We start from the raw sequence: 24,636 nt of genomic DNA on the forward strand, positions 1-24,636 counted from the left end.
TGTTGCTGCTGCTACATATGAAATTGCACTACTTTTTAAAATCTTGGCCCCAAAGGTGATGAGGCCCACTAGAGCAATTCCTGCACTTGTTTTTTAAGTGGAGAATTTGCTTTTCCTTGTACAACATGTTTATCACTGACCTTTTAGATGTTTTGGAAAAGGTTGATCAATAAAAATGTGCTGAAAGCATTCTTTCTGGTAAATCACTTACTTCCAAGCGAGTTCTGTCGGCATCTTTAGGCAGTCTATTCCTCCCTCTAGTGGTTACCATGAGTAATTCATACGGATAGATCTGTAAAAAAAAATCCGATAGCCACTGGTACAATATTGCTGAGTTACAATGAAAACCTCTTATGCAATGAATATTCAGATTTTGTTTTTTTTTTTCAGGAAATAAATGTCACTACAGAGATAAATGATGGCCCAGTTGTGGGTTGGCTGTGGCAGCTTGGAGCGGGACAAAATGTGCTCTGAGGTCTGTAGTAATTTTTGTTTATTTGCTCAAGGAGCTTATTTTAAAAAATAGTAAACTTTTCTTTTAAAGCTGAACTCCAGGTAGACATAAAACACATAGAAATATATAGTAATATATACATTCATTATTGCATTAATAAATATATTTTTTTAAAAGAGGCATTATTTTCTTTGTAAAGCCCTTTGAGAAGCTACCTTTATTTAATTTCATTTATATTATTTATATAGCACCATCAGTTTACACAGCGCTTTACACATATATATTGAACATTCACATCAGTCCCTAACCCTCAAGGGGTGTACAATCTAAGGTCCCTAACTCACATTCATACATACACATACTAGGGCCAATTTAGACAGGATCCAATTAACCTACCAGCATGTCTTTGGAATGTGGGAGGGAACTGGAGTACCTGGAGGAAACCCACACAGGCACAGGGAGAACATGCAAACTCCAGGAAGGTGGTGCTATGGTTGGGATTCAAACCAATGACCCTAGTGCTGCCAGGCAGAAGTGCTAACCATTTAGCCAATGTACTGCCCTTTAAAGGCACTATATAAAAAAAAAATGTATTATTATTATTAGTATCTGAATCTGTCTTGGTAATAATAGCCTCTTGTAATCCCCTATATAGCAGAGCTCAAACTGGGAGAGGAAAACCATCAAGACATGCTAGGGTGATAGTATGTTAAAAAATAAAAATAAATAATAATATAAAAAAAAAATAAAACTGTAAAAAAAAGTTTGAAAAATTTTGGTTATAAACTAATTTGGGTTATTTATTTTTTTTTACTAAAAAGATAGATGAATACATTTTGGCCACGATTTATGAAAAAAAGATTATTTATTTGCAAAGTTTTATAAGAAAAACACCTTTTTTTCAAAATGTTTGGAGTTTTTCATTTTTATAGCAAAAAATAAATACCACCAAAATAAAGTTTTATCTGCCTCAAAAAAATGCTAAAAAATTCATATGGGTACAGTGTTGCATAACCGCGCAATTGTCATTCAAAGTGTGATAGCACTGAAAGCTGAAAATTGGCCTGGACTGGAAGGGGGTGAAAATGTCTAGACTTGAAGTGGCTAATATCCTCGCACCAAAAAATAGTACATTTGGGATAGAGTAAACGTGTGCTGATATGGAGTCTGTAGTTGATTACCCTTCTTTATGAAAATGCCACCTGGCTGGTTCTTGTGCCTTCAATACTTTTGTGTGTCATTGATCTGGAACAAGTATGTAGCTCAGGAGTTCTGATTTCACTGGCTGTAAGTTTATTGTGGGTCAGTCAAGTATTCAAGCCAAACAAACGGGTGGGAAACATTTAAGTGTTTTGCCACTCTAAGAATTCCAGCAGCAGAAATCTACTCATTTCTATGGCTGGGATTGACAGCAGTGTGAAGATAGCAGTGGTCACCGAGCCCATACTCTGCAACGACAGGCTGTGGCTACAGCTATTTGTGCCTATTTAAGTGTTCTTGCAAGAACACTTATTGTTTTATTATTATTATTATTATTATTATTATTATACAGGATTTATATAGCGCCAACAGTTTGCTCAGCACTTTACAATATAAAGGGAGACAATACAGCAACAATACAGTTCAATACAAGAGGGATAGGAGGGCCCTGCTCCTTGGAGCTTACAATTTAGGAGGCCTATTCACTAGGCCAGCGATCATCGCTAAAAGCCTGTACGAATGCAGCCTTAAAGCAGAACTATACTTACCTTAGCTCCAGCGATGTGACGTCATGGAGCTCCCTGCCAGCCACTGACATCTTCTAGCAGCCGACTTCTAGGCATTGAGTGCCGGCCGCTTTCACTGCACGGGCCGATATGACGTCACTCCTATGCATGCACAGAAATGCAGTCAGCTTCATAATTTCTAGGGTGAGCTACGCATGAGCAGCACACTGTACAGGGGCAAACAGGCAGGTAGGTGATTTTAATGCAGACAAAGCATGTTCAAAATCCTGCCTGACCATTATTGTTATGTATATAAAATTCTGTATATTCTATATATTAAAACAGCTCCATGCTGAGACGGATGTGTTGGCTTCAATGTTATACTATTACTTGTTGTTTTTTAAATTTTTTGAAAAATTGTCAAATTCAATAAAAACTAACTGATCTAAAAAAAAAAAAAATAGAAGAAGAATAATGACATTGTTTCAATAAGAGACACAATGGGCAGTAGTAATGGTGCAGGACTGAGAACCTATGTCCTGGAACTGTTCTGAAATCCAAGCTCAAAGGTCAACTTTCTGAGTGGATTAAACTATGTGATAGGATTTAACAAAACCTCTAATGTTCTTACCATTCAGTCTGAATTAATGCAGCTATCTTTGAATGTTTTTACATCTCATATGCTGCAGCAATGTAAGTCAGAGCAGTATGGTCCCATTGCTAAACTGGGGATCAGCTAAGTACATTACACAAAAAATAAACAAAACCTAATCGTATTCTTAGGCAAATCTTTTGTTTCTTTTTTTCAGTTTGGAGTAGAGATGAGAGAAGGATTAGAACCTCTGTCGGTTTTTCATAATGCATTGTAAAAGACCCAAAGTTCTGATCTTCCATTCTTACAGCTACATAGAAAGAGTTGGGAAAACTTGTTTTTGGAATAAAAAACAAAAAGAAAATCACACCGGGTAGCTATAGGATAAAATGTGTAAAGGGTATTTATTTATACACTCGCAAATATCCTGCAAGGGCAACAAACAAAAGACATTAGGGATCTTATCTTACCCAGACTGAACATCTTCCATGTAGCCATTGTGGACTGAAAGGTGTCAACCACAAGACCCACAGGCTGAATCCGACCCATCAGGCCATGAGGCCTTCACACCTCTCCTGCAGCTGCGGCACTACCTTCATCTCTACCCCCTACTTGTCCCAGCAGTCGGAACTCCTCCAGCAGATCCTGCGCTTCTCCGTGCAGCCACAGAGAGGCTCGTCTCTTGGCCCCCTTCTTTACCTGTCTCATCAGTTGGCAGCAGAGAGGATGACAGAATTCCTCTTACAGATCCTGCACCTCTCTGTGCAGCCACAACACTCCCTCATCTCAGCCTCCCCTGGTCTCAGCATTCAGCAGACCCCAGTAGCTGACTTCAGTCCTCCTCCAGACCCTACATTTTCTGCTTCCCAGCTCAGCCCCAAGCTTATCAGCACAAGGTATGGGGGGGTGCACTGCACTGTGATGTAAGGGAGGGTGGGAGACTATTGACTTCTGATGGTGGGGGGACTCTTGACATCTGATGTAAGGGGGGGTGGGAGACTATTGACTTCTGATCGTGCGGGGGGGGGGGGGGCTCTTGACATCTGATGTAAGGGGGGTGCTCTAGACATCTAGTCTTACACATACAACTGGTACTTTGAGGGCAACCATAATGCTGATGCGGCCCATGATGAAATTGAGTCTGACACCCCTGCTATAGGAGGATCATGACGAAAGAGGTCCTCTGGAGTTTTCAGGGCCCACTGATTTTCCTGTCATTGGCCATGTGCAGATTTGTTTCATCTAGGCAGGTACATCAGGCATCTTGCATGATCTTCATTAAAGGGTATGTATAACCAAACCTCTTTTTGTAGTCCTGTATTAGGCTAGGTTCACACCTGTGTGTTTTAGATTTGCAGAAACACACTACAGTCCATTTAACATGCTTTCCTATGGGTCAAGTTCACATCTATGCATTTTCAACTAGTGTGTTGTTTGGAAAGGGTCAGGGACTTTTTTGCCCACAGCAGGCTGCGTTTTTGGTTTCATAGACTTCAATAGAAATGCATCAGAAACGCATGAAAAATGCATGTATATGTGTTTTTGGTTTGTTTTCCTGCATGACAACAGACACCTTGCCTTAGCAATATTAACACATCCCAAAAACGCAAAACGCATCAAAAAGGGCATTAAAACACATCAAAATACGTGTGAATTATGTACACAGCACCACAAAACGCACAGGAAAAATGTATTAACAGCAGTCTGCACAGGTGTGAAGCCTAAGATATAGTAAGATAGGGTTAGAAACCCTGTCAGGTTATTTTTTTTTGCTGTCTGTGCGCCATTGGGGAAATTTCCCTTCACCTCCTGGCCCAGGGGCAGAGCAGGAAGTTAGATGTATTCTCCCAAAAATTGAGAATTGGTCTCTCATTTATACTTGTGGTTGAACCATGTTTTTACCGTGCCTCAACAGCTCCCCCTTAAGCTGCAAAGGCTGCGGACAGGGTGTCCACATGACACAGCCATGATGCTTTGCTTCAAGGCCACGGCAAGATTAATCCATCCTCTCATGCTCAGGGGATAGTACTTTCCACTGAACGTGACCCATTCACTTAAATGGGGCCATGACACAACCGCCCTGCACCTTGTGCAATGTGCGGTGTCTGTTAAACACCCTCTAAAGTGTGAGCCACCGCAAATCGCTATTTAGAGGGCTAACGCTAGCATAAACTAGCCCAGACAGTTATTCTTGAAACAGGTTTACCGACTAGAAGATAAAAGTTTACCTCTACCTACCTGGAGATAGCTCTAAAATGTTACAATTCTCATCACTTTCTTTCTTGGTGATAATGTCCAGTACAAATAGAGGGGTGAACCTCCCCATCGGGGATACAGGCAGCAATAAAAGCTTGACAAATTGTCTCATTTTTCCCCACGTATCCAAAATTTAAAAAAATGGTTCTGTCTAGAGATATGCTTTAAAGCTGTATTCTGGACAAAAACAATATTTGGGTACATGCACTGTAAAAGTAAATTAGCACTAATAGTACTATAGTAAGCACTCAGATTTACACTTCTGACTGTGGTATGGCTTTATTAGCTGGTCGCTTGCTTTGCACTTCTTCCTTCCAGCATGCAAGATTTTCTGTGAATGGAGGAGGTATGGGTGAACATCACGATCTCCCATCCTCAAATCACAAAACATTCTGTGAAAAAAAATACAAGGCGTTTACTGAATGGGCAAGGTGCAGAGCAAGAGACCCAATATCAGAGCTATAGTCGAGTTGGAAGTGTAAATCTCAGCGATGGAGGTTTGGCTGTAAGGGGTGAATGAAAGTTACAATTTTATACAACACTGCAGCCTACACACATGGCACACACTTCACTAATTCTATTTTATTTTTACAGTGCACGTGTCTAAGTATTGTTTTTGGCTGTAATTCAGCTTTAATTTTAACTACAACAACACTGTGCTTCTGTGTCTTTTTCTAGGATTAGTTTATCCAAGCTTGAAAACACTCTTGCTACTGTTTCTGTCAGGATTGTGAAAGACTGAGCCACATTCTCCAGCCTAGTAACACCACTGCTCTGCAGGTGCTATTTTATAAATCTTCTATTGGAAAGGAAGCTCTGGCATACAAGCACTGAAAAAGTATATAGTGGGGTTCTGGATTCTAAGTGAATTCTCTTATCCATTGAAAATCTTAACCTATTAACTGCAAAGATAAAATGTTCAGATAGCCTGCAGAGTAATTTGACGTGGGTGGTTGAAACGGTATTGATTTCCATTAAAGATATAGTGAAAGTCCTTGGAACTATGGTTGATTGCACATTAAAAAGCAGATTCCTCCAGAGTTACATAACCTGTCACAGTAACAGCTCTTCTATTCATAAAGCAATTGTGAGTCTTCTCACCTTGTACTCTGCAAAACAGAAAATAGAAGAAGACAGGTAAAAACAAATCCTGCTGATACTTCTTAGTGTTGAACAATATTGTAATGGCAAAATGCAGAATACTTAAAGCGGTTAGAAGCCTGAGTTTTACACTTGTGCGGTGCAGCATATCGCATGTGATTCGCACAGGAACCGCACTGCATTCCTGTGCAAATCACATGCGAATTCTGTGCGGTGCAATTTGGGCCATACGGTTTGTTAACTTAACCTCTTGGCGCTGGCCGAATGCAAATGTGCGGCCTCCCGGTGTCTGGGCCTAGACGCCGAGCGACCGCACATTTACATTCTATTAAAAAAAACATATGTGCTGAGAGTGTGTGCCCTGTGCGCTCCCAGCACACACGTTTGGTACTCATGGAAAGGTCCCGATCTCCTCTTGCGATCGAGACCTTTCCCGACCATGTGACCGTCGTTAGAGCGAATCATGGCAGTCACATCACCCTAAAACCCAGCCCGCCTCCTAGCTTCTGGAACCCTTAAATAGCCAGGAGGCGCCAGCCCCAAGGGGTTAACATACACACCCACAGTGGTTCGCATGAACGGTCGGCAATTGTGATGCGGTGCGGAATTCGCACAGAAACCGCTGCAAATTCCGCACCGCATCAGTGTGAACCCAGGCTAAAGGCTGAAGTTTTTGTCTAATGCATTCTCTGCAGTAGGTAAAAAAAAAACCTTCTGTGAGCAGCCCCCCAGCCCCCCTTAAATATTTACCTTACCCATCTCGATCCAGTGCTGTGCCCTAGACCACTGCTCTCTCTCTCCGTCCTCACTGGTCTTAGTTAGAGCAGCGGGAACCATTGGCTCTTGCTGCTGTCAATCAAATCCATTGATGAGTAAGCAAGGGGCAGGGGCCTTGCTGCACTTTCTGTGTTAAATTTCAATCATTAATCATAACATGCGGTGGTATAGGACAATAAAGTGATAAAAATGCGCAGGGCTTCAAAATTGGGCTTTAAGTATTTTGCTTTATCATTGCTAGCATTTTTCAGACATTAGAAAAAATATAACATGAAAAATGATTATATATAAGCTGATGTTTATCACTTTTTTTGTAACATGTAAACGTACCTCTCATTCCCCAGTTCACTGCATTGGCACTATCATAGTGGAAGAGTTCCGTGCTTGGCGGCTGTAAGAAATACCATGGGATGATCAAAATGAATAGGGTACACAGAAGAAACATGGACCACACATAAAATGCAGTGTGTACTGACTAATACATATGTTTAAAGTGTCATTAAAGTGTATGTCTAGCCAAAACATTTTTGATTTGTTAAAAACCATAATTTAATCAATCTATATCGTAATCCATTGTCTGACACAATCATTCAGAAATTACTATTGAAATTTTGACACAGTCAATCAACTTGCCAGTATTCATTGAAACCTATCTAAAGATCATTAAATCGATCTATTGAATGATGATGTCGATACAGGTATGGCCACCTTAAAATCAACAAAGGGAACCGCTAATAAGTTTGCTGATATTGGCATCAATATTGTATTACAGCTCCAACTGTAATACAATACTGTACATATACCCATTGAAGTGACTGGCCTCAGGAGATACACAGCGATTAAACAAATCCTCTTACATAAGTTGTACCTGTCTATCTACATCCATCTTTCCCCTACATCCATTCAAAGTGGAGAACTGAAGTTACAACAGTGAGGAGAGCTCTGAGAGCTGATGGCTGTCAATCCGCTAGTGGAATGAGGCAGTAGAAAGAAATAACACTTAGAGCTATGGATTGAGACAAACACACACTATAGAGGGATATGCTTTGTTCATATTTCATGTCTGAGATTAACAACCACTTGTGGCTTCTAATAACTTCTCCCATTATAATGTAGTGCTACCCTCCCAAAAGTCCCGCTAAGGTTTTTTTGGCTCCCCCCTAAACTCTGCACAACCAGGCAACATGCATTTTCCAACACTCTCACCTGAGGTCGGTAAACCAGTCCTTGAGCTTGGTTTAGTTAGATTTATTAGGGGTTAACAACATGGGTGGGGTCTAGGGATATATAGGATGCCCAATGACCTGTACAACTTTGAGGACGAACCTCTCAGGAAAAATGGATAAATATAAGCAAACAGTCTCTGTAAGGAGCACTGTGTCACCTTCTGTAAATCTCCTCAGACCCCAGATGAAAATCTTCTTATCCACCGGCTCTCCTGAAGATGTCCCTGAGCAGTCTTTCCTAGGCTGTCTTTCCTAGTAGACTGTGTGACAGTGAAGATCCTTCTTTTCAACTTTAGCCTGTAGGTAGACCCCCCTCCACTGGGGCCCCTTCCCAGGCTCCAAACACCAGCACTTTCCTAAACTCCATATTCCACCAGACTCCTCTGCTGTACAGGCTCTCCTATATTTAAGGGCTGCCCTAGTCACCATACCAGGCCTCCTACCTGGGGATTGGCCAGGTTCCCTCATATATGCAAATCCAGGCCTCCTCCCCTCTTCTAGAAAGTGTCCGAGCTTTCTAGAAAGGTGGAAAGGCTCCAGAAGCCCTGACCTGTATAGCCTCCCATCCTGCACTGAGGTACCATCACTGCCTCGCTTCCAGGCTGACTCATCCCAGGCTTCTAGCAAGCCTCTAACAGACAAAAATCCTGTCTAAACTGGAGGGGGCTACATCAAAAACAAAATAAATGGCCTTATTTAATCTGGGGCCTTTGGGAATGGGTTGGTTTGCCATTTAAACTGTGTCTCTGGCACAGAAGCAAACAAGTTAAGGGGCGTGGACAAAAAAAAAACAACATTTTTAATCTGGCAAAGGATGCATTGGTCCATCACTCGACTTTAGTACAACCAGCATGTTGGATTGTTTGGATGTGATTGATGGCAGCAGCTATAGCGCTATCAGTAATCATTTTGTTTTGCAGGCCAGGAAGGCTCCCCACGCCCCTACCCCCCCTGCCAACAGAACACAATAGCTTTGCGAGGGGATTCCTCCATCAACACTGACTGTGTTTATGGGGGAATCAGTAGATTGACTTCAGTGGAAATTTGTCTGACTTCAGTGAAATTTGTCTGGTTCTCGCTGAACTGGCTGAATTTTGATCTGTCTATGACTGGCTTTAAGCTATAGTGCACCACTTTTAATCATCAGACAGGCCCTGTCCACAAGTCACATCCAGTTCAGAACAATGCCTCTATTGCACTGAGGCTGCCACCTCCTGACTCTGTCCGTGACAGACAGGCAGAGCTTGGAACTCAGGGACATTGACCTTGTGGATATTCTCCAAGTAATTTCTGGTGAGTGCTTCAACCTCCTGGCATTTGCTTTGCATGGCCCTGAACACTAGTAAATATTTTCCATAGTTCTAATTTTACATGTATTTCTTTTACAGTACCCTGTGAAGACCATTCCTTCTGTATGCTGGGAGTGAGGCAGACTTGTTGATTAAAGGATCTAGGAAATACACAAAAAATATTTTAAATGTACAGTACAAGTTAATGTCAGGAGATATTACATGTCTTCCCTAAAACCTGTGAAAATGTTATTTCCTTGAACAAAAGGATGTGTCAACTGGATAATGTTACCAATGATTATAAAAGGTAACTGGAGGTCTCACACCTCAAAGCCATTACAAAAGGTGATAGTGTGGACTGGAAAAGTTAATCAAATCCACTTTGTTTTTAATGGAACTATTCTTCACGACTGTAAATAACTTTGCAGAATGGAAGAATATGTTTCCATTTCCATAAAAAAAGTAGCTTAGTGCAAAGGGATTAATGGATAGCTGTACTTACCACTGTCAGCCAGGTAGCACTTGTTGGGAGCTAGAAAATAAAACACGAACCCAGATTTATTTATGGGCATCAACAGTTTCTGGAGAGTAATATGGAGGTGGTTTAAAATGAACAGAATAAAATCCAAATAAATACAAATGTCTTCATAATTTCTAAATTTCTTATTAATGTGGTGCTGCAAATGAAGCTTGCCAAGTCAGACTTGAAGAACTTCATTACAGTTGTTTATTAACCTGTGTGAGTTCCACTGCTCATTGCAGGGTCTGTTCTAAGCATTACTTATTAATTATTTGATAAGCTCCAAATGTTAATTCCTAAGTCTAGGTTTTAGTGAACTTGAAATACTTTGGACTGGACAAACTTATAAAAGTTGACTGAAACCTGGAGTTAGGCTTTAAGAGTCCTGTCCATATGGAAGATGTGCACATATGGGCTGTGATCTCATATTATTGGTTCTGACAGATCCCCTTCCAGAACCAATACAACTGCCTGGCAGAAAGTCATTACACAATGGAAGGTCTATGTAATACAAATGATCTGGGGAGTGCTTTATAACCTATAGTTTAGACTGGTATTTGGTAGCAGTGGCACAAAAGCTGGTGTATCTAAGGCCATGGAGTTGATTTAAGGCAAATGAGTTGTTTACTTTGCAAGGGAAGCAGCACTTTGGCAAGAGCTTAGTGAATGTGTTGAAATGTCACTTTGCAAAAAACACCCAATCAAATGCAAGGAAAATAAAAAAAAAAACAGCATTTTTGCTTGCACTTGATTGGTTGAATTCAACAGAGCTTCTCCTCATTCACTAAGCTCTGGGGAAAATTCTCTTGCAAAGCTCAACTTCACTTGCAAAGGGAACATTCTATTTGCCCTTAGTAAACCAATCCCCATGTGTGGGCTGATGTAAGAAGTTGTAGTCATTACAAATGTAGTTTTGCTAATTTAGTCCCTAGCCTGCACATTTGGAGCCTAATTTACAGAGAATATACATCCTCTCAATCTCAGGCAATATATGTGGCATATATTTGTATCCTGGCTCAACACTACATGTATATGAATTCTCTAAAGTCTAAAGCAGACCATAGCTGTTACAATCTGCATATAAAATCTCCTACATGTAAGGCAAAGAGCTGCATAGCCAACTCATATGATTTGTATTCAGTTAGGCAGGCCTTTGCACTTCTTAGTTGTTGGTAAATCTAAAAGAAATTGTAAAATCATATTATACAGTGTATTCAAAAATCAGGTACAGTTGCAAGAAAAAGTATGTGAACCCCTTGGGATTACGTGGAATTTTGCATGAATTGGGCATAAAATGTGCTCTGAACGTCATCTAAGTCACAACAATAGAAGAACACAGTCTGCTGAACATAATACTACACAAACATTACATGTTGCCATGGTTTAATTGCACATAACATGTAAACATTCACAGTGCAGGGAGGAAAAAGTATGTGAACCTTTGGACTTAATAACTGGTTGACCCTCCTTTGGCAGCAATAACCTCAACCAAACGTTTCCTGTAGTTGCAGATCAGACCTGCACAACCATCTGGAGTAATTTTGGACCACTCCTCTTCACAAAACTGTTTCAGTATAGCAATATTCTTGGGATGTCTGGTGTGAATCGCTCTCTTAAGGTCATGCCACAGCATTTCAATGGGGTTGAGGTCAGGACTCTGACTGGGCCACTCTAGAAGGCGTATGCTGTGCTGTTGCAGCCATTGTTTTGTTGAATTACTTGCATGCTTTGGGTCATTGTCCTGTTGCATCACCCATCCTCTGCGGAGCTTCAGTTGGTGGACAGATGGTGGTACGTTTTCCTGCAAAATGTCTTGATAAACTCTGGAATTCATTTTCCCATCAATGACAACAATCTGTCCAGGCCCTGAGGCAGCAAAGCAGCCCCAAACCATGATGCTCCCTCCGCCATGTTTTACAGTGGGGATGAGGTTTTGATGTTGGTGTGCTGTGCCTTTTTTTCTCCACACAGAGTGTTGTGTGTTTTTCCCAAACAACTCAATCTTGGTTTCATCTGTCCACAGTATATTTTGCCAGTAGTGCTGTGGAACATCCAGGTGCTCTTTTGCAAACTTCAAACGTGCTGCAATATTCTTTTTGGACAGCAATGGCTTCCTCCGTGGTGTCCTCCCATGTACTCCATTCTTGTTTAATGTTTTCCTTATTGTAGATGTGTCAACAAAAATGTTAGCATGTGCCAGAGATTTCTGTAGGTCTTTAGCTGACACTCTGGGATTCTTCTTTACCTCATGCAGCATTCTGCGCTGTGCTCTTGCAGTCATTTTTACATGACGACCATGCCTAGGGAGAGTAGCAACAGTGCTAAACTTTCTCCATTTGTAGACAGTCTGTCTTACCGTGGACACATGAACATCAAGGCTTTTGGAGATACTTTTGTAACCCTTTCCAGCTTCATGCAAGTCAACAATTCTTGATCGTAGGTCTTCTGAGAGCTCTTTTCTGCGAGGCATGGTTCACATCAGACAGTGCTTCTTGAAACCAGTAAACCCAAAACAGGTGTGTGTTTTTTAAGGGCAGGACAGCTGTCAGCAACACATCCAATATCATCACACTGATTGGAGTCAAGGTTGGCTCACTCCTGGCTCCAATTAGCTCTGGGAGAAGTCATTAAGCTAGGGCCTCACATACTTTTTCCTCCCTGCACTGTGAATGTTTACATGTTATGTGCAATTAAACCATGGCAACATCTAATGTTTGTGTAGTATTATGTTCAGCAGACTGTGTTCTTCTATTGTTGTGACTTAGATGACATTCAGAGCACATTTTATGCCCAATTCATGCAAAACTCCACGTAATCCCAAGGGGTTCACATACTTTTTCTTGCAACTGTAAACTGGAAAGGAGAGGGCTTAGCATTGTCCCAAAAGAAAGAAATCTTTACATTTCATATTCTCCTTGAATTTAGTTGCATTATCACTCTACTTATACAACAACTGTGATTATAATTGTAAGTATTTATTATCTATTGACAAGGACAGGGAGTTCTCTTTCTTTTAAGTTGGGTTCTCCTTTAACATTATATAGGTCAGTCAGGTGCCTTAATTAAAAAGTGAAATGTGCTAGAAACAATTCTCAGACTTTATCCCAAAAAGTGTTCTCATAATATATAGTATATTAAGAAAAAAATGTTGTAGGGTAAAATCTAAGTAATGCATTGCCCCTTTTCAGTTTGTTAATCTTTGATATTTAAAGCAGTAATGTAGTAAGGCTGATACATATAACTGATATATATACCTCATAATAACTGTTAATCATCAAAAACTTGCAGACTACTGACAGCATTTTCTTTCTGGACCTGCAAGTCACTCTAGATGGGCTGTTCTTTTACCAATGGATCACCCAAGGGGCACTGCCATTACTTTCCACTTCATGTCAAGAAGGTAGCATACGCACCTAGTGGTGGGGATGTCCCCCTATAGTGCAGCCTTTGGATAATACAAAGTAAACTGTCAGTTGGGTTCAGTGTTAGTGTGGGTGAAGGTTAAGGGCACACTTTGGAGAAGTATTAAGGGACACTTAGTTTAAGATGGTGTTATTTGCTAAGGGACAGTTGTTGAAGGGTTGGTTAACATGTTGAGAGCTGTTTTAAAGGTTTTGGGCATGTCTGTGCTGATTCTTACTTGCTCTGTTCCTCATGAAAGTGGTAGAGGGAGAAACCCCTAGACATATCAAACAGAGCTCAATTGACTTGAAGCACCATTTCAATATCCCCATCCATGTAATGTGCCAGTGCTGACACTTACGTAGGCTATACGAATGTGGCACTATGGAGGCAAAAACTGAGTATAATAAAATGTCCTTAACACAGGCAAAATTTAATTTTTGTTCCGGAAACACTAATCAATTTAAAAGTGATTCCTGCAACCTGTATTCAGAAAAGTATTTCTTATCCTGAACGTATTTGGCTACATTCCAAGTCCCTGTGTGGTCTTTGTGTGCTAGTAACATAGATCACTCTCTAAGACTCCTTCATTTCATTTAGAAGAAGGGATCTGAGTGAAGTATCCTCCACTAGTATTGTCCCTAGACACCTATACATATGCTAGGAATGCTTTAATGTGCATCTTGGTTGACACTTACATCCATTAAGAGAAGCATCATAACCAGCAGTGTGTAGAGCCTCTTTACTGCCCGCTGAACTGCGTGGCGGTGTCCAGGGGTCCGCATACGACCGAGCTTTCATCTCCTCCTTTAATATCATTCTTCCAATGCTGCCCTGGAGCTAAAATATAACATTCAAGTTATTTTCAGTCACTGTCTTGAGATATGTCAGCCACAAACAGCTACTGGAATCAATCTAATTGGGGATACAGTATAATGAATAAAATTCACTAAAACAAGTAAATATGCTCCTAATCAACTTCTCTTTCCATTTAAATGTCCCCTTTATTGACCATGTGTGACAACCCCTCTATGGTGATATCAAGTCTTACCAGATTTCAGCAATAATACAATAACTAGCTTTTACACGTAAGGATATTAGTTTATTAGTTTACTTTGGTATGTTTTTTTTCTGACAAATGACTACCTTGAAATAAAACACTCCAGTCATACTTTATAAAAAGGGTCTACAACACAAACTGAGGAATTCATAAATGGTGTAGACATCCTTTAGAATTTTGTTCGGGAGCAGCTAAATGTGACAGTGCTTGTGCTCAATTCATGAATCTGTCTGTATCTGCACTGAGGAAGGAGTGTCCACACTGGACACTGGTGGTAATTCTTTCAGAATCTGTCGCAGCCATAATGACAGAACTGGTGCAAGGCTTTTATTAATTAGGGGCAGGCCATATAAAGGGGTCATACTGCCATAAACGTGATGTTACTGCTTTATTGAATTCCCCTGATATTATCTTAATTTCAATGTTTTTTATACACATTTGAGAAATGCTAAATGTAAAGATCAAGATAATATGTCTAGCTTGATGTGGAGGGCATGCATTGATGGGCATTTCCACATGAAGCTGGACAGGTTACACTGACCTACACTCATCGGCCACTTTATTAGGTACATCTGTTCATTTGGTTGATAACACAAATTGGTAATCAGCCAATCACAAGGTAGAAACTTAATGCGTTTAGGCATGTAGACATGGTGAAGATGAATTGCTGAAGTTCAAACTGAGCATCAGAGTGGGGGAAGAAAGGAGATTTAAGTGACTTTAAATGTGGCATGGTTGTTGGTGCGAGACGGGCTGGTCTGAGTATTTCAAATACTGCTGATCTACTGGGATTTTCACGCACAAACATCTCTATGGTTTACAGAGAATGGTCCAATAAAGAGAAAATATCCAGTGAGCAGCAGTTGTGTGGATGATAGTGCCTTGATGATACCAGAGGTAACAGGAGAATGGGCAGACTGGTTGCTGTGACATTTAGATGGTAGGGTCAGAATTTGGGGTAAACAACATGAAATCATGGATCTATCCTGTCTTTTATCAATGGTTCAGGCTGGTGGTGGTGGTGTAATGTTGTGGGGGATATTTTCTTGGAACTAGCAAGGTGTACCTAAAAAGTGGCTGGTGAGTGACCTTTATCATTATTATTATTTTTAGTAGTAGTATTTTGACCCGTATTTCCCACTGCTGGAGGTAGTATTATCTGTTTTGATCATAAGTCTATTACGTACCCCGCCATATGGGTTCTCCTTAAGATGCAAGGAATATTGGGTGTTTTACACCATTAATCCATAAGGAGCTGAACTAGTTAAACTCCCTGCTTGCAAATAATGTTCTTTAAGTCTCATCATAATACAGTTTTCAATTTCTACTTTGGATATATCTTGAAACTCCATTGATGTTGAACTCTTTATAAATATCTAGTACTACACAAGACTCCTTGGATGTGACTCCACATTCGCCCAGGTCGAAACCTCTCATTGTAGACTTTTTCACTTGGGTATCCTATGGCCATGTTTTTAATATTTGATCTCCCACATCTCCTACTCCCCTGATGAAATGCTTTACTCCACGAAACATGTTGAGGAATTCTGAATCCCCTTACAGCTCCTATAGGAGCCCTGGTCTAAAGACAAAAATGCATTTTATCCAGTTTGACCAGTGGTAGGTTTAAAATTATCAGCACTATACTTAACAAAAAAAAGTATGGAAATGTGTTCTGGCCCTAGAGTTTTATTGATTGTTATAATGCTGGCAGCTGGCCTGCCCGCACCATGTCGATGCATGATGCTGATCCAGGGCAAACTTCGTCCTGTAATTATGGCACCCCAGGGGAAACCAACTGGCACCCTAGGATGCTGTGGTACCCTGGTTGAGAAATATTGCTCTATATGATGTGTATTTCAGTAAAATTACACATTACATAGATGGGAAATCTTAAGTCATGTTCTGGTTTTTGATCCTTCTTTGTCAAATCAGTAGACTGTGAGTGGGTAGGTGACAATTCTGTTTTGCTTAACTACAGTGGAAAACGTGATATCACCAACTTAACTATGCTTTCTGGCGGGGGTGCCTGAATCATAAGACTGACTACCTAGAGTTACAAATCCTTTGGCAGACTAATTAAATATTCCCATAGCATCTTGAATTTCAGTAGAGTAGATAGTCTATTGTAACTCCCTTCTCATTGGCCGACCTTTACACAGGCTATCCCCGCTACAGATAATCATGAATGCTGCTGTAAGACTCATCCACCTTACAAACTGCTTAGCATCCACCAATCCCTCCATTTGCTGCTGCTAGCCCAATTAATAGAATTTAAAATATTAAAAACAACATCCACAATTCTGCCCCCAGCTACATCACTAAACTCATTGCAAAATATCACCCAATTTGTCCTCTTTGCTCTGCCCAAGGTGTCATTTGTCACCTCTTCTCATGCTCACCTGCAGGACTTCTCCAGAGCCTCTCCCATCATCTGGAACTCCTTATCCCAATCTGTCTGGGCAATCTCTAACTCTGTCTGCATTTATGTCATCCATGAAAACCCATCTCTTCAAGGAAGTCTATCCTGCCACCACCTAAAAACTGATCCTGCATTTTTTCTATCAGCTCATCCCTCACAGATATTACCTTTTATATCACTTGCCCCTACCTTTTAGAGTGTAAGCTCTTAACCTTGTATTGTATCGTATTGTTAATGTACTGTCCTCTTTTATTTTGCAAAACACTGAGCAAACTGTTGGCACAATATAAATCCTGTAATATAATAATAATATTAACAATGTGTGACAGAAGGTGGTAAATATCTGCAACAGCATGTGTTGAAATCCTTGTGATACATAATGTTGAATTGCAGGAAATTCTTTTCTCAACATAACTACAGTCTCACCTTGAATGAAGACCTGTTCAGATTTAAAAGTACCTTCTCATCTACTCAGACAGTGTATTACAAAACAGCTTTGGTGTTGATCTTTGTTTAGAGAAGGCAAAGTGGATAAAATAGAGAACATCTCCATGGGAATAAAGAACAAATAAAGACTTCTTATACACTGACTACAGTGCAAAATGCTGAAATTTCTCCTTTTAACTCTGAAGGTACCTTGTGCATGCTGCGATCAAAACCATCTTCCTCTCCTCCTGAAGAGAATCTCCGCGCTCGAGGCACTGCAGAACCAAAGACTTAGTGTCAGTGAAGCCTTTATTGTTGTCTTGTTTTTGCATGATACAGAACAATAGTATGACTGAGAGAGCAGTGACTTGCAGGCATTGTCAAGAAGACAACAGCTCCAGGCAGTCCCAGTCATAACAAAGGATAGTAATAGTTTGTTCCCGTGATTGCAGTAAGGTTTTGATTTTTTAAATTTTTGATGGTGTTTTGACACAGAAGGGAAAACGGTTGGTTCCCAAACCTATATATCTACCTGCAATTATGCACTGTTTAGTCCATTTTTAGATACATTATTTAAAGAAGATTTCTACAAAGCACCATCACCAGACTATTTATACAACCTCAATGCAAATGCAAAAGGAAAACACTAGCTTACTGTTTATGGGTTTATTATGCCCGTCAAACATCCAGGCACATGACAGTATTGAAAAAAATTTAAATAGAACTTGTATGCAATCACACCTCACTGGGGACAGGCACATCATTTTTAATGTGTTTAGACTATAGTAGATCAAACCATAGAAATACAAAAAGAAGCACCAAAAATGGATGACAGAGTCTAAGATAATTTTAATTGTAGGTAAACGGATAATAAAAACATCTCTATTGCATAGAGCTCTATTGTTGCTCAGAAATTGTTACCGTCTATGACGGTGGTCTCCAAACTGTGGCCCGTGGCCTGGATGTGGCCCTTTTGATTGCCTTTATATGGCTGAGAACAACAATGAGGCACCATTCCTTCCTCAAACACCAACAGTGGGGTACTAATCACCCCACTGACATCAATGATGGGGCAGTATGTCTCCCAATGACACCAATGGTGGAGCACTTTTCCTCCCACTAATAACAATGATGGGGCACTATTTATCCTCCTAATTACTACAGGCACAATGTAGTTTTGTTACTCTCGTCCACCAAGCCTGAGGCATTGGTTCTCCCACTGACACAGGGGCATTTTCTACTTCTGCCCCCTAAAGTCTAAAGAACAATAAACTGGCATTGTTCATAATGTTTGGAGACCCCTGATCTATGAGAGTTTAATACTGGTTCTTCTATAGATCTGTGAGGCCACTGTTTTCTTTAAGTCCATCTAAAGTTATCCTATGTTGAGCCCTGATGAAAGGAGAGTGGTGTTGAACTGAAACACATTTGAGGTGTTTATGACCTATTTACCAAACAATTACAATGATCTTAAATGTTCATTCATTTTAGGGTTGGCACTCCTTTCGATACTTCTGTGATTAGAGCTACTGTTGGGTGCCCACTGTGGTAAGCCTTTGCACACACTAGTTTGAAAGTTCCCAGCGCCTTTTTAAATATGGAGACTATAGTAGATGGCAGGCTTGTTTTTCTCCCAATGCAAGAAAGAGAAGTTTAAAGTGGTTGTGAACCCTTAGATATACGTGACTGGCCGCGATACAGAGAGATTAAAGAAATCCTCCTACATAAGTTGTACCTATCTAACTGCAGTCTGCTCTTCTCTACATCCATTGAAAGTGCTGAATTTACAAAGCCGTCAAAAAAGGGGGCAGAGAGCTGAAGTTACGCAGTGCAGAGCTCAGTGAGGAGAGCTCTGAGAGCTGATTGGAGTGAAGGGACACACCCCTCTCCACACAGCAAACAGGTCACCATTTTTCTCTTGGAGTCAGGAAAACTTGTCAGAAGTGATTCATGCTAATAACAGAGGAACAAAGCAGCAGACAGAAATTACACTTAGCGCTCCTAATTGAGACAAGTACACACTATAGAGGGATATGCTTTGTTCATATTTTATGTTCGAGGTTTACAACCACTTTAAGTAATTTATTTCTTTAGACTAAGTAGGAATGTTTTAGAACCTTTGTCTGTGTTTTATTGTTGTTTTTGTCCCTGTTAGAGACTATCTTATCCTCAGTATTTGCTCTGGTGACCTTTGTCATCAGGATAGAATCTGGTGGGAGTCAAAAATTTTCACTGAAACATTACATGAAGGTGAAATATTCCAGGAGGGAGAGGACGTCCCTCCCAGTGACAACTGTCAGAGATGGAGGTTCACCTGATTTTCATTTACATCCTGTTTTGGCTCAGAGGACAGGAAGTGAAGAGATATCTCCCCAAATGGGGCAATAAAAACCCAATGAGGTTCTAACCATACTCTATCCAAAATACCAAATTCAATCCTACACCACTGAGATGTTGTAGTGAAATATTACTCACTTTTTGGTGAGTACATCCAATACTCGGGCTCAGACTGGTAATAAGGATCAGGACTGTATGGAGGGAGGTACTTGGAGGACTGTACAAGGTCTTCACTTGTTTTACTTTTCGTTGCTTCATCGGGATCATCTGGAAAAAGATACAGACCAAGTGAAGTGTCTGAAAAGCTTTCGGTGTTCCAGTATGATACAAGCTTAGCAAATAAAGTTATAATAAGATACCTCATCCATTCTCAGTATTGACCTCTGTTTCTCCCTAAACCAATAACGCTGTCTGAAAATGCAATAACACATTCCCAATTCTGCTTCTAAAACAAATTATTTTCTATAAAGTGTCAAATCTAATAATGCTTTGCCTTCTAACATAATCTTTCTAACTATGATCACAGATCATAATAAAGAAAAATACCCCTTTAGGCATATTAGTAGTACCATACAGCCACATTTAGAATATTGCCTCTGCAGCAAATTCTCTTCTAATTATAAAATAGATCACTGTACTGCTCATGAAAAGGCACAGATGACGGATTATAATTACATAAATAAACCACTGACATACCTCTTACGTTATACGCTCACTGGGATTTAATTATATTAACATTATAGGTTTAATGGGATTTAATTATGACGCCTTGGAATGAATGCTTTAGTTTACATTACTGTTAAAATAGTTCTAATGCATGTAAGGTGTTATTTAAAGTACCAGTCCACCCAAAATTGATGTCTTAGTTGTAGGTGAAGTCTGATCGGCTGAGTCTATGCCTTACTTCATATATGTCCTAGATGTTCCAACATTAAGATCACCCTACCATAATTCCCCACCTCTGTCCTGTTTTTGCCCACCTAGGAATTTGCATGTCAGAAAGTCAGAGACAAATCAGAAGTCCTTATCTGCATCTGGTTTTAGGTTAGAGATTGTAAGAGCCCAAGTGTAGGTAGCGTTAGGGCCTTACTGTTGCCATACCACTGTTATAACAGAAAAAACTATAAAATATGCTTTACAAATGTACTTAGCACTCTACTTAGTTTGGGACCACCGAACATGCAAAATGCTTTAAAATGGATGATAGTAAAAAAAGAGCGAGGAGTTGAAACTGGTCACATGAAATAACAAAATCACCAGACCAGTCTCTCCTCCAATCACAGTGTACTTTCTGCTATATTAAGCAAAGACAACTCCAAGGGACAACACAAGCAGTGTTCACTGGAGAGCAGACAGTGATATTTAAATTGGCACCCATGTGGGTCCATAAACTAGCATTTACACAATGGAAAGCCATAAATGGTGCCCTTGATCTTTTCTAAAATGTTTACTTTAAAACAGATCTTGCAATATGAATACAGTTGAAAAATCTAGAAAATAATATTCCATTTTAATTTTTACTTACTGTAGTTTATATTTACTTTAGTTTTTCATGCTATTTTCTGGCCTACAATACATTCCCTGTGATAAATGTATTGTGGAGTTTTCAGAGCTGAATAGTCTTAGAATACATAAGGTTACTTTCCTATTTCTTTTCATCCTCCAAAGTCGCAAGACTCTTTGGACACACACAGATCTTATATTACGTAATCAGCAAATTAGGAAATTTGCAGAGTTATTTTCTCATTAATGCTTAGTTTCTTGTGTTTTCTGCCCCCTGTGGCTCAGTACACAGTTTCTGGTCTGGCCCTTAAAGCCCAGTTGATTTTTCAGTTTAAAGCACATAAATACATTTCACATGCATCAAAAAAGTGTGCAAAGTCTAACAGTTTGTTTTCTTTAAAAATCAGCCACAGCTTGAATAGAAAGGCATGTCCCCTGCCAGCAGCTGTAGCTTGGCACCTATACTCTCTGTGGGGAAGCAGTGGTCCTTTTGCAGAGTGATAAACAGAGGGCGCACGGGCTTAGTGCATTACCTTTAAAAGATCATTTATTATGTAAATAAATGGTAATATATTCACAAAGGAACAAATATCAAGGACACATCATATAAAGTACAGCAAGGTCCAGTTCCGTAATGGGACAACTAGACCTCCAAATGGCTGAAGCGTTTCGAGGACTTGCCTCTTCTTCAAAGCTGATGATGCCCTTGATATTTGTTCCTTTGTGAGTATATTACCATTTATTTATATAATAAATTATCTTTTAGAGGTAATGCACTGGGCCTGTGCGCCTTCTGTTTGTTTTTTTGCATGCAGTACTCTGGATCCCCCTGGTCTATTGAGGGCAACAAGGTGTGCAGCTTCTAGGCATCCCACTTGTGGTTCATACCTATATGGAGTCCATCCTCCAGCGAGAAGTATATGCTTATGCCATTCTTTGCTAGTCCTTTTGCAGAGGTCTGACACACCCCTTTGCTGAATCAAAGCCAGACCTATAGCTCCGAATCAGTGTGAGCATTGCTGATTTAGAGCTATAGGTCTTAGACAGCAGGGGGAGTGTTGGACCTCTGCAGTGAGACCACTGCTTCCCCACAGAGAGCAAGGGTCCCACTGTGCAGGGGACATGATTTTCTACTCAGGCTTTAGCTGTTGGATGAAAAGAACACTGTCACGATCGCATGGTCGCCACCACCAACATGCGACAATCGCACGACTGCGACTAACAGTAATACGTCAGGCCCACAGCGTCAGACCCCAGACCTTCTCACCAAGCTCGTGACCGAAGGACCGGCCGATCTAAAACCGCGGTGTGACGCGTGTAACAAGGCCACACCCATCTGCACCCTGCACAGCGATTGTCCAGCTAATGGGCCACAATCGGTGCCTGCAGCCTGAATGCGCTTGTTACTGGGTCGGGTTAATTATGCAACTAACCCTCTACTGCCACCACCACTTTTGTCGGAGACTGGGAAACTCCCGTTGTCAAACATACACTATAAGGATTGAAAAGTCGCCTGTCCAATACGGTCACCGCAGGCCGATTGGGCAGAGGATTAAATAAACACAGTAGTGTCTCTTCAAAGGCAGGAATTTGTGAATTGCAAGTAAGCGCTTAGAAACAGTTTAACACTTTCAGAAAGAAAGATTTATTACTAAAAGAGTCAAACAGGTGCAATACAATATTTACAAAGAGATGTCACAAAAAAAAAATAATAAAAAAAAAAAAATATATATATATATATATATATATATATATATATATAAAGATACAGCAAAGGGATAATAGGAAAGAAGTTACAGGGCTAAGTTACTTTCCAATTTAAGCCTTGGTTTGCAGATCCAAGTTGCAGAGCAGGAAGGTTCTTTGATCTCCCTTTGTTACGATGTTCAGCTGAGGAGATCTGTTACACTCTAACTTGCAGGCTTGCTAGCCTGTCTCTTTTTTAAAAATCCCTCTGAAAGGGGGGTTGCTCTGTCTACGCTGTTTTGGGAGGAGTCAGTGGGGAACTCTGAATTAGAGCCAACATCTGTCATAATCCATGACATGAAACATCGGGGGGGGGGGAAAGCCTGACTTGAGGAATGTTCAATTTTCTTTCAAGTCCAGAGAGAAGCTATCTGATCTTGATTATGATGGGGGAGAAAGTTTACACTTTCCCAGACTGCTGGCACCAACTAGGGATGCCTAACCCGTGGTTGAACCCCCCCCCCCATCTGTCAGGAGATAAATTTGCCTCTCAGGAAGGGAGGGGATAGGGAGTGTGAGGAATAAGGAATACTTCCATTAAAAGAAAAAGGGGAACTCCACGACCAACTCTGATGAGCTAGTTTGCTACAAACACCTTTTGTTGATGCACCTGGAATGTATTTTTCTTATTTAATTGGTAAGTTTAGTTGGGTTTTGGAGAACAGTTGCTGAACCTAAGTAATTATGTCTGAGGCTTAACCTAATATGATATATATATATATATATATGTTGATGAACATGCAAAAAAAGATACATATGGTCATTTATTAAGGCAAAGAGAGAAGAGCAGCAACCTATGGTCACCAATTACAGCACTTTATACAGCATCTTTCCAGTTTTCATTGCCTTACTGAATAAGCCTGATGAATATGTACATAGACACATGTGGCATGTGTTAACTAGAAACTTGTCAATGGAGATATGAATAGCACAGAACAAGAAAATGCTGAGTAAGTGGTTTCAGTTTGCAAGGGTCAGCACTTCTGTAAGTAAGCAGCTGGACATAAGCCATACTTTCCAGAAAGAAAAGGAATAAAGCTCTTACTTACACCAAGACACACAGCCGGCCGGGCATTAGACAAAGGAGAAAAGGGAGAGAAGACACATAGTAATGCAGATTTTAGTTATCAGTAATCAGTTGTATTTATTTATCTTTGTAACACTACTGCTGTTATGTACTATATCACTATGAACAAACTATAAAAATACACTACTTACTATTTATATCATTTCTACATGCTGGAAGTACCAAACCACAGCACACTGCAAGGCAATTGACATTTCACAAGCTTAGACAGACATTTTTTCTTTTTTTACAGGTTATAACACAATGAGATTCAGGATTAACCCAGACCACATGCTCATTCAGTGCAGAAGCATGCTGCCTCCATAAGGTGGAAAGGCTAAAAGGAAGGCTAAGACCTAACACTGCTTAAACAAAAACTGCACTAAGCAATACTGTATCTGAACTGACTACACAAGATATCCCCAGTGCAATTCAGAAAAAACAGGCCAACTGTACACTAGTGTACAGTCATCTACATGCAGAAGAATTATAAATGTTAGGACCTGTGTGTGGCCACACCCCATCTTCAACAAATTATAGGAGCCTTTCTCAAGCTTTTCAATACAAGGGAACCCTTAACCTCTTGGCGTTGGCACTTTCCGTCCCTTTAGGGGTTTATGGCCCCCGGGAGGTGGGGTTTAGGGTCCGTGATTAGCTGTCAAACTGGTCACATGATCAGAAAGGTCCCAATCGCAAATAGTTATCGAGACCTTTCCGTGAGGCACTGATAAATGTGCCGAGAGCATGCAGGGC

The 24,636-nt window shown here is 40.4% G+C and overlaps 1 protein-coding gene across 8 annotated transcripts in view; it reads right to left on the reverse strand.

Moving 5' to 3' along the window:
* The window catches only part of ABLIM3 (actin binding LIM protein family member 3), a 312,972-nt gene that overhangs the window by 11,693 nt on the left and 276,643 nt on the right, over positions 1–24,636 (reverse strand). For 4 of the 8 annotated variants that reach the window (XM_089659458.1, XM_089659456.1, XM_089659461.1 and 1 more), the window contains 7 exons: positions 19,707–19,820; positions 17,442–17,506; positions 14,022–14,163; positions 9,904–9,933; positions 9,504–9,562; positions 7,217–7,277; positions 1,409–6,117 (listed from right to left, as the gene is read on the reverse strand). In XM_089659458.1, the coding sequence (XP_089515584.1) occupies positions 6,083–6,117; positions 7,217–7,277; positions 9,504–9,562; positions 9,904–9,933; positions 14,022–14,163; positions 17,442–17,506; positions 19,707–19,820 (506 nt within the window). In that variant the 3' untranslated portion in view covers positions 1,409–6,082. Of the gene's footprint in view, positions 1–211; positions 293–1,408; positions 6,118–7,216; positions 7,278–9,503; positions 9,563–9,903; positions 9,934–14,021; positions 14,164–17,441; positions 17,507–19,706; positions 19,836–24,035; positions 24,081–24,636 lie in introns of those variants that run through there. The other 4 variants (XM_089659460.1, XM_089659455.1, XM_089659463.1 and 1 more) reach the window with 3 other exon arrangements.

This window comes from Staurois parvus, unplaced genomic scaffold, assembly GCF_062004578.1.
Source record: "Staurois parvus isolate SC_StPar_1 unplaced genomic scaffold, SC_StPar_1.0 ptg001158l, whole genome shotgun sequence".
In the NCBI taxonomy this organism is placed as follows: Eukaryota; Metazoa; Chordata; class Amphibia; order Anura; family Ranidae; genus Staurois; species Staurois parvus.